This window comes from Rhopalosiphum maidis, chromosome 2, assembly GCF_003676215.2.
Source record: "Rhopalosiphum maidis isolate BTI-1 chromosome 2, ASM367621v3, whole genome shotgun sequence".
In the NCBI taxonomy this organism is placed as follows: Eukaryota; Metazoa; Arthropoda; class Insecta; order Hemiptera; family Aphididae; genus Rhopalosiphum; species Rhopalosiphum maidis.
The window spans coordinates 6,811,243-6,823,268 of record NC_040878.1 but is presented as its reverse complement, the minus strand read 5'-3'; the positions used below and the strand labels follow the sequence as shown (position 1 = coordinate 6,823,268).

The window sequence follows — 12,026 nt, the reverse complement described above, 5'->3', positions numbered from 1 at the left end:
TAATAGCGTTTTGAATGGACATCAATATTGTGTATATTATATATACCTTCGCGCATTGTATATTTGTAAGCTTATTTTATAATATACAGCATCATATATGGTGCTTATTTATATACCAATACGCGCCTCCCTGCCGTTTGTCGTCACGTATATTATTACCCTTTATATATATTATAATAATATAATAACAATCTGATGCATCCTTTCGCGGATTTCCACAGCCGCGTATACCGTGTGCATGATTACACACACACACACACACACACTTATACAGTCACTTGTACACATGTCCACGCATGCTTTTACCCAATATAATATTCCAGTCCAGAATTCCGCACTGCTGCAGTACGCGTTTCCATTATGTTATGTATAATATTGTTATTATATTTATTATTATTATTATTATTATATTATGATGTTTCACGTGTTTCGATCGCCGTACAAAAGATAAATATTTACACGATTTTCAATTTTACAGAGAAAAAAAAATAATAGGTATGTAGGTACTAAATATTATAATCTCGACAAGAATTCCAAAAGAAATATTTAAATTGGATTTTCTCTTCGCATAATGACTATTGCTACAACACTTATATATTAGGTACAATGTAGGTAGGTATATATTTCTAGGTAGGTAAGGTAATATACACTAATATAGGTACTATATATACAAGCGTTTCGGCCGACAAGCTGTGTGGTTAATTTATTGTTTCATCTGTTAAGTATTCTCCGACAAACTGAAAAAAAAAAACAAATAAAAATTATTACTTATTTTGTAAATACTCATTATAATCATTCATATTCGTTTATCAGCTCCATAGTTGCTTTTACTAATGATATGTATTATTCCAGATAACTAAAACAACTGTTTATGCTTTATTAGATATACAACACGTTATATTCTTAGTTTTACAGTAATATTGAAACAGCTATTACAATAATGCCTAAATGTTCATGAGTTCTTTTCATATAATATTATGTGTTATGTCATAATATGTGCATTCAATATATTTTTGTAGGTGTCTTGTGTCTGAAGGAAAATCAGCATTAAGTACAATAAAAAAAAAAAAAAAAACATAATTATCTCTAACAAGTTGCAAACCGTATAATTACACCTTTATAGAACACGACGCGTATAATACATCATAAATTCATAAGAAAAATAAAATATGATTGTTGGTTCACAGAATTTAAGATTTTGAAAAAATGAATTACTGTTGCTCAGTTTCAACACTGAAAATTGAAAACGTTTAATGCGTATTAGTTATGGGGTAGGGGTACTCATCACTAATACTACAGAATAAGTATTAAACTGTAATATTACAAAGTTATCACACTAGTCACAATATAGGCAACTAGCCATGTAATTAATAACTAATTGTTTTTATTTATGAAAAACAATTATATAATATAATTACTAGTTTTTACCTATACCATAGCCCATAGATACATTATAATATAATAACAGCTGTATAGTTTCTGTAATAATAAATAATAATAATAATAATATACGTGCCTATGCCCTATGTATTATATAAATACAATATTTGAACATTTATACATTTGTATTTAAACTCGCAACCCTCTCATTCCATGATATATATTATATTATATTTAAATATACTTCCAGAAAACTCGTGATCTATAGACATTAAACACAAGAAATTGTCAATATTTTCAATCAATCATAATAACGTTACCACGGATGTACATATACATATAATATACATTATGTACAATTTACATACAATTTATAAACTTTTAACAAAAGCTATCTTAACTATCAATACATGCACTGATTAAAGGGGCAAGTCTTATCACAATAATATAATATTCTGAATATTAAGGCCTCGTAACTCGTAAGGTAACGATTGGTGTTCAAATCTGGAATTCAATACATAATTACAATTTACATTCAACTATTCAAGAACGTCTAATGCATTACGTAGTACCTAGTACCTATACTACTTATTTATATAATAACACATGATGGACAGTGGGCACAACTTTTTAATGTGATGTGTCTCGTCGTCTTCAACAGTTGAGGTTTTAAGGAATACATCATATATTATACAGATCCCATACAGGCATTATAATGGTGATATAGGACGTTTAAAATTTCGCCTTCGTATACGTCTAATATATGGTGTATGTCGATTATCGGTATATCTCACGAGTACACAACTGCACGCTATGAAGCATGTAATATACATTATCTAATAACAACGTATCGGTTTCAAAGACCTTTATATATGTACCTATTGCTTATTAAATTGGGGAGCGGTGGATACAATATATTATGTACACCGAGGGGTTCAGAAGGTCAACTGACCCAAATAAGTTCGTATTTTATATTCGAATACTCATGGCCTGTTTGTAATTTGTACTGATAGAGAATCCTTTGAATTACTTGATCGAATAAAATTTAAAAAAATGATACTATACATTCGTTGAACGAACGAACGTACATCCCTGCAGTTTATTCGGCTTGTAAATACAAATCGTGCAAAAACATTAACGGATAGACGGAGAGTAGTGCGGAAACGTTGAAATGCGTTGTTTTTGTTTTACTAACAATGCGCGTAAATATATCATATATCAATATATGAAAGCATAGGTATTGTAATGTTTACGTATAATATTATACATGAGTATATATAATAATGTATCGTTTTATTAATATGATTTGAACGGGCGTCGGTCGGCGGAGAGAAAAAAAAAACTCGTAAAATATAAGACTTAAATGCCTCCTCTCAACAGCGTCGTATCATCAAGCGCGCGCGCGACCAGTTGCTGCAAGTGTGTACCTATACGTTCATTACGTTCTATCTTCTAAATCCGTCGCTCTCGTCGCGTCGCGCAAGTGTCCGTTTTATGTTTATTGCCTCGACCCCCAAGGCACCCGTGAACTATCCGTCGTAGCATACTATAATATTCTAATAACACGCATTTAACGTCGTATAAACTCGATGTCCCTCTTCAAACCACTACTCCGAACGCCGTATTTACGGCCACGGCGACAATCCGGTTTTTCGGAAACTCAGGAGTGAATATCGTTATACTATATTATCACTATTATTACTACTATAATACTACTACTATTATTATTATTATTATTATTAATATTATTAGTATCGGTATACTTCTTCACCCGCAGCGGCAGGTCCCGAGGGCGATTAGATCACAGATGTTGGTGTGTGATGGCCATACGTTGTGGAAGGTGAACGTGGTCGTGGTCGTCACGTATACATATAATACATATTATACATACCTACACGGAGGTATATTTATATATACACCTAAATGTTAAATGTATAATATAATAGTGAGTGCACGCCGCACGGACGGAAAAGAATTATTGCCCTTTTTATCTCATTAACTAATTTATCGTGGTCGCACGACGGCTGCAGTGAGAAACGGAGATGTTTAAAAAAAAAAACAAACAGAGCACCATTACTACCACTCCAAATCATTAATTTTTTTTTTTTTATTATTATTATTAGTGTTTTTTAATGGCGTTTAAAAACCAGACAAATCAGTGGCTACGATCTCTTCTCGTTCCCGCGAGCGCGCGTGTGTGTGTACAGCGATTAATATACACCGGACGGGCAAACAATATATTATATATCATATATAAGCGCAGTTATTTTTCACTCGTTTGAATCGCTAATTTACCGCGCGATTACCGCCAAGCTCAAACAGATCACGTGTTACACACACAGCTAAACCCGATAACGCTCTTTTTGTACGTAATCGTCGTAACATTTTAGGCTGATAATTATTTACACGTTAGTTCTCGCGATTTACGAGGTTTTGACGACGGCGTACTCACCTATTCGCCTACAATGCACAACTACATGCGTGAACTGACATCTCTTACCTATATAATATGATATACATAGTCTATTATACCTATACTTATACCCAAGAATACCCAAACCTAACCCCTACAATACAATGTACTATATATAGTAATCGATAACATAATAATTATTCTGTGCGTTTTGCAGAGACGAAAATCAACACGAGGACGATGGGCTGTTTCCCTGGCGACAGCGTCGTGACGACGGGCGCGGGCGTGAAGAAACGGATGAAGGACCTCCGGGTCGGCGAGTCGGTGCTGGCGCTGTCCGACGACGGAAAGCTCCGACCTAGCGAGGTCCTGTTGTTCCTGGACCGGAGCGAGACGGCCCGGACCGAGTACGTGACGCTGGTGACGGACGCGGGCAAGTCGATAACGGCGACGCCCACGCACCTGGTGCTCCGGTGGGAGAAACCGGAACGGTCACAGATCCGGCACGCGCATCCGGTGTACGCGAAAAGCGTGCGCGTCAACGACACGCTGCTGACGGTGATCGACGGCAACGGCGGCAAGATGCGATTGCGCACGGAGCGCGTGGTCGCCGTCAGCCGCACCGAGAAGGTCGGACTTTACGCGCCGCTCACGGTGGACGGCACCGTGGTCGTGGACGACGTCGTGGCGTCGTGTTACGCCGTCATCGACAGCCAGTGGCTGGCGCACCTGGCGTTCCTGCCCGTCCGCGCGGTGGCCGCGGCCCGGGCGTCGCTGTACGGCCTCGTCTGGCGGCTGGGCCATCCGCTGCACGACGCGCCGTCGCAGCCGCCGTCACGGGCGGTCGACGCGGTACAACCCGCCGACGGCATACACTGGTACCCGCGGATGCTGTACGCCATATCCGACTACGCAATACCCGCCAGTTGGATGGACACGCACTGATCGATCGTCCTCGCACTTCACATAACAATAATACATTATATAATATGTTTTTTTAGCTGTTGTGATTATCATTTTTATTATTAATATTTATTTTATACATATTATTATTGATGTATATATATATATGTAATATTCTACTACGTTAGACGTTGTCGTACCATACCCGCGGTGTGGAGGTGGGATTTAGGTCTTTTTTCCGTTTTCGCGTCCATTGTCGTTGCGTCGTGTACTTAACAACGGTCAGTCGCGACGTTCCGAGGCCCGCGACACGATTTTATTAATATATGTTGTGTATAACCCTAAAAGTGCCTTCAACTGAATTGTATGCCAAAAATTATTGAACTTTTATATTTTTTTTCGCCTTTGTACATGTTACTGTGTGTGTGTGTGTGTATATATGTATATAGTTTATCGTAGGTATTTTAAAATTATTTATTAACGGTGTAGTGTTTCTCACACGTAGGTAATCGCGGGAAACACGCGCACAATTTAGCACAATGTCATATTATTATGCGGACATCATAGAGATCGTATATAGTACTTATATATTGTTTAAGTATATTCGTATTGCTATTATCACTAGCTGTGCGCTGTGCGCCGTCCAGTACAGTTTGTTCAAACGCGCCTATATGTACTGACGGGTTCGAACATATAATATTGTAACGGAACATGTTTGAGAAAGTTCCCAACCCATCAAAACTTCTTTGAACGTGCGTTATGTATAACTTGTAAAACGGCGTAGACTTTAATTCCTCAATAATGTTATTTAGCGACATACGTACCTATGTTTATAAGACGTGTCTGGAATGTAATCGAATATCACACACCGGGTTTTTAGTCCTTTTTTTTATTTTGTTCTAGTGATTTTTTTTTTTTTATCGAATCCAATTGGAAACTATGATAAAAATGTAATTTCTACAAATAAACAGTACTAGTTAATAATTATATTTATTGTAAAATTGTTTTATTTTTACCTTTTGTACGTGGCATTCACTATATATTGTCGTATAAACGGACGCATTGTTATTTATATTACACATTGTATGTATACGTGTAAATTGTTTTGTATTATATGAATATTTATTTTTATAGCTCCTTCAAAATCGTAGGTTCGTTTACAAAATATTATAATTTTTAATGTGAAAAATATGTGCCTCTATATGGCTATATAGACAAATAAAATTATATGAAATTGACGATTTGTACTTTTATATTATCCTACAACAAATTCACCATTGTCATTCCATTCCATCAATAAAAAAATCATCTTCGAATTTTTTCCATATACTGTACAATAATATTATTATTTTTATTATAGTACCAAAGAATATAAAATATAACAATAGTATAGTCGTCAGGTCTGGATTAATATAACCGTAGGCCTCAGGTAAAGCCGTAATGGGGGGGAGGATACAGGCACAGGGGTCTGGACTCCCCCGAGAATAATTTTTTAAAAATGGAAACATTTTAGTGGTATAAATAAAGTTTATTGACTAAATTTAAAAAATATGTTGGACCACCGAATTTTTTTTCAGTTACAGCCTTGACAATAGGTACAGTGCCTATAGTACCTAAGCGCTAGTATGACTCTGACTGCTCTGAGTATAGCATACTAACCTACAAAGTAAGTTCGTTAATATCAGTATATTTCCAGCAGTATTTAGAAAAAACGAAACCATTGACGCGTTTTAGTACTGTAGCCTTGATTTTTTTTCGAGGGGCGCTTATTTTTGATGGCCAATAATAACAACAAATTAATTTTGCACTGTATTTCTGAATTCATATAATTATAAATATTATAAAATCAAAATCAAGTAAGTGTGATAAGAGCGCCGTTGCTTTCTCATAACACGGTTAATGATTTTTTAAAGCTATTCTCCGTATTCGGGGCGCCGGGATATCACGCATATAAAATTGTATTTTCAATTCAAATAATACAATTATTGTCGTTTGTGAGATTTCGGTGGGGGGTGAGGCTTGAGCCCCCCCCCCCCCCTGGCTACGGCACTGAACAGGAAGTTACTTTGTATGTCTATATTTCTATAACAATTAACAACTGAATATATTCTAAAATTAAATTAGTTATATTTCATGGATCCTGGTATACAATTATTATTTATTTAAATAATGAATCTATAAATTACAATATAATATATATTATTCATTTAGAACTTGTGATTATTAGTTGACAATATCTAGGAAAATAATATAAAAAATAAAATTATTTTAGTAATTAAAACTTAGAATTATAATAAACAAATATATATTATTATTAATTATTATCTAGTTATATTATATTATTAGACAATAAACAGAATAGACTAAAGAGGATTTAGGTTAGTGTTCTATTATTTTTTTCCCTTACTTTTTGTTAATGATGCGAAAATTTTTGTCTGATACTAAGGACCTCCAGAGTGATTTAATAAGCTTTAACAACTAGTGCTTATACAAATCGGCTTTTCCTTAAATATTAATTAATTTCTAACTATTACATTTTCTAAGAAACCCACAAACTTGGGTTTTAATTATAATTTAAATGTTATTACTCTTATTCGTGCCTTGATATGTATATGTATTTCTTATGATGGCTAATGGGGTCATTCTATAAATGTGTACTATATATTGAGGCCGAGAGCGTTACCATGTCGTCATAAACCACCTGCCGGTTATAGTTTTAGTTTTAAACTAGTTAAGTACAAAAAAAAAATACAAAATTATTATCTACAATATATTATTCACAATTTTCACAAGCCGTACATAAACTAATTTTACAAAAAAAAAAAAAATTAAAGAATTAAATAACTTAACAAAAAGTTTATTCACGTCAAACATAATTTTTAGTACACAGAGTGTAGCTGTATAAACTATGTACTAAAATAGGTACAAATATAACATTTTATGCTACGCCGTATATTTATTAAGCGCAGCAGCACATCAAACGTCGGAAAAACCTTTTTGTCCGTTTCCAAAAAGATCTCCGTCTATTTTTAACGATTATTGATGCTGCGTTATACGAATCGTCGGCCGAAATTTGCATTTATATTTCGATAGGCGTCACGCTTATCGAAATATTCGGCAACGAAACAGATCGCCTCGCTGGCGGACCAGTGACTTCGCGGGGGCTCATCACATCCGACGGGCCTTCGTTATGCGTATTATCATCGAAATGCTGGCGTAACTACGGTGATTTAGCTTCTACGGCTGGTGCCATCACAACAGCGTTTACGATCGCGATAATTCGCCGCATCTGCGGTCCTGCGTAATTGGCCAACAGGATAGGCGATGGATGATATTCGAGTTGCGCATCAGGATTCTGTTGTATAGTTCATCGAAATTGCCATCGCCGCCAGATGTTATTATTTTTGTGTTCGGCATCGATCTAAAGTATGGTTTAGCGATCAAACCCGAGAATTCCTCCGAGCTTCTCGAAATCTTCGTGGTCTGAACGTTTTGTGATTTTTTCACAGTGGTTCCCATCGAGGCCGGTGTGATTTTGCAATCGATCGTAATATCATTATGATCTTGCATGATGTATAATATTAATGAAAGATTAACGTCAAGAGAAGCGAGTTCACTCTCTAAAGAATTATTCGATGTGTGCTCTTTGAAAAAATACTGAAAATCAACTGCAGTCTGACAGATATTAGGTATACGACGAATATTTTATATTTCAACACTATGGTTGACAATAGCAATAAGCCAATAACAACATATTTTTAATTATTTATTTAGTCGATTGGCTATTGGCCATTCGGGCAAAGAAAGTACATAAAATAATACATAATACAATGAAAAAAATAATAATACAGAAAAGAACATTTATTATATAGAATTTTAAAATTGAGTCTTACCATTGTAGTTATTATTTATTCAAAGCATATACACAAACAGTGAAGTTTAAATTCGTTATAAAAATAAAAGTTAAAAGCAAGGCTGTTTATTTTTTTTTTGCTGATCACTGATTAGTATAATAAGTGGTTTAGATTCAATAATAACTATGATGGTTTTGATTATTTTCTATGCTAGCAGCTTTGAGTGCATCAAATTTAACACACGATACTGTTTAGGTAATAATAATAAAAGTCGCGTTTACGTTCATACTTTACACATGAACGTTATACTACTTTAATGGTATTCTTGATGCACATGATGTGGTCTATATTCTCATGATGAGTATCTATGGTCATTTTCAACAATTCGACACTTAATGTAAATAGTAAAAATATTATTAATTTTAATATTTTTAAATTGTTTATACAAGTTGATATATATTGGAAAATATTGTAGTATACATGTCTGGAAGACGTAGACCACATACGACATGTAAAAATTTGCGGTAGACTGCATACGATAGGAATACTGTAATAATTTTATTAGGTATGTCGAAAAATTGATATTATTATATTATTTATACCTATTTTAAGATTTTTTAATAAATGTTTAGACTATTTTAAAAAGTAAATTACTGCTGTAGTCTGTAACTTGTAAGTACAGTAGGTGTCGGCTGTAGAGTGTAACTCGTCATCGAGGAGTAAGTAATTGTAATGTATAGATTTATGTAATATAGTCTATACTGTATATAGTGTATATAGTATGAAATAATTATAAGAAATCTTGTATTACATTTTCAATTCTTAGTTATAAAAATTGAAGATTTCATTATCTTTAATTACCTATTATTGAACTATTTGTAAAGTTTTGTAATTTTGACAAATTTTATCAACATTTGAACTTCAAATGTTTAAAAAAAACATTGCGCCTAAATGCATTTTTAAATAGCTTATGTTGACAATTCACCTTAGGTAAGTTACCTAAGCTTTTTGTGGCTTTATAAATAATTTATAACAAACATTTTTTAAAAATTCAAATCTACTGATTTCGTTATTTTTATATTTGTCCATTTCTGTTTTTATGAATATTTCCTTATTTTTAGACTTACGTTTTTAGGTTTTGTAGTTTGTTCGAACTTCGCAATTTTATATAATTTTCAATTTGAACTTCTTTTAATACATAAATTGAAATATGTTCAGATGTGCAGAATAAAAAAAAACTGTTGATTTGCTGTGAAATGATTCACAGCAATTAGTAGTTCGTTCTATTCGTATTTTGCTTTTTCGTAAGTCTTTATCGGGAACCAATTCGGACGTGTGTCGCTTACCTAGAATATCGGGAACGAATTCGGACGTGTGTCGCTTACCTAGAATATCGGGAACCAATTCGGATGTGTGTTGCCTGGAATGTTGGGAATCAATTCGGATGCCAATTTTCAGGTATGGGAACCAATTCGGATACAGCCGGTTATAAGTGGCTTACTGTAATGAAAAGTATTAAATTTGAATTCAACGATCTAATTTTAATATCAATATATGATATTGTACACTTAAAGCGATTCTAAGCCATCTGAGGAAAGATAGTTTGTCAGCCTAGGGCGTATTTACTAATTAGGTTTGTGATAGGTATGTATATCTAAGATAAAATTTGAAAAAGTCATTGAGTTGTAGAATAATAATATATGCAAGAACTATAAAAGTTTCAACCAATAATTTTTAAGTATAAATAGTAGTATAAGTCTAAATTTGAAATTAAATGATAGATATATTTATTTTAAAAAAAAGCTGTGTTAATATATTTTTTAAAGCTTTGATCTTATGAAAAAAAATCATGGCATGTATCTTTAATATTTTTTAACCGCAATTATATAACAACTTATGAAGAACCTTGTTTTAATTTTATCAACAATAATTTAAAAAAAAGTCGAAACTTTCTGTAAATAGTTCAAAACACGTCCAAATATTTTGAAAACGTTATGGTGTATACTGTTTAGATAATGTCAATATAATTTCGTGAAAATTGTATGAATCTATGGTTATTAACGTTGTTATTATTAGCAGGGCCTAATTTAATAAAATTAGAGCCAAGTGCACAATTTTTTTGGGTGCCCTCAAGTCAAAATAATGTTCTAGAAAAAATCTACATAGAGTGGGGGAATGTTGATAATAAAAAAAAATATTTATATTTAAAAAGCATAGAGTATACTCTGTATGGTTAAAAGGGTTAAATGCTAAAATACCTATCTCAAAACTCATAAAATATTTTTACGTTATTTCATGTTCTATAAATACAATTTAGTTACTTGGTAGTTGGTCTAGTAAATTAAGGACAATGAAAAGACAATACTAATTAAATAACATAACAAAATTATACAATATTAAAATATTAAAAATACTGAAGGATTTTATTATATGAATTTAAATTAAAATAATTCATTTTTAGTCTTCCATAAAATTATAAAAATATATAATTAAAATGAAATAAAAAATGACCAATTTTTATAATATTTTATCATAAAAAAGTTTAAATTAGTAATTAGGTATCAAATATTTCTGATGTTCAAACAATTTTCTATTATTATTATTTTAATATTTTGTGATGGTAATTGATTAGCACTGGTGTGTGGAATGACAAAAATAACCAAAATTCAACTGACAATTTAGTGATAAGAATATACTAAACTTTGAACATTGACAGTTGGTATTACATTTTAAAAACACATTTTTGTGGAATTAATTTAAAAAAAAAACAATTTTCTACAACTTACAGAGCCCGGGGGCCCCCAGAAATTGGGGGCCAAGTGCAAGCCCTCCATCTACACTTGCATAAATCTGGGCCTGATTATTAGAGTAACATCAAAATACAAAATTTAAATCGTTATTCATTGCATTGCAATGATAAATCATTGAATTCAAATTTAACACATACATTATAATGACTTACTCAATGACTAGATATACTTTATACCTATTCTCTGTACAGCAATGAGCAAAGCCTATTTGGCTATATCTAATTTCCCTATTTAAAAATGATGTGTACCTTTCTCAACATTTTTAAAATAACGATTTAAATGAACGACCATATATACGTGAAAATAAACATATTTTTTTAGAAAAAGTAAACTTGAACTTTTTTTACCTACATTAAAATATCCGTGAATGAATTGAATTTTAAAGTGAACTTTTTGAACTTTGATTTTTTCAGCCACAAAAAATTAGTAGATAACAGATAGTATGCTATAAGAAGATGAACATTCTTTCCCCACTTGACCATACCACCAACAGCACCAATTGATTTTTACAGCCTCTGACATTTACCCACAGACCGCTATAGAAACATAGAGTATATAGTTTCCATCTTTGAAATTAAAATCTTCAAATTCAGCAAATGTGTTTGAATATTTCTATTCAAATCATTTAGGTAAATACTAAATGGAGAATATAGGTAAAACATTTAG

General features: G+C 32.7%; 1 protein-coding gene across 1 annotated transcript in view; it reads left to right on the top strand.

Moving 5' to 3' along the window:
- LOC113551806 (desert hedgehog protein) overlaps positions 1-5,876 on the top strand; it is a 41,225-nt gene extending 35,349 nt beyond the window's left edge. The window contains exon 4 of the mRNA XM_026954299.1: positions 4,011-5,876. Within this exon, the coding sequence (XP_026810100.1) occupies positions 4,011-4,738 (728 nt within the window). The 3' untranslated portion in view covers positions 4,739-5,876. The remainder of the gene's footprint in view (positions 1-4,010) is intronic.
- The last annotated feature ends 6,150 nt before the right edge of the window (positions 5,877-12,026 follow it).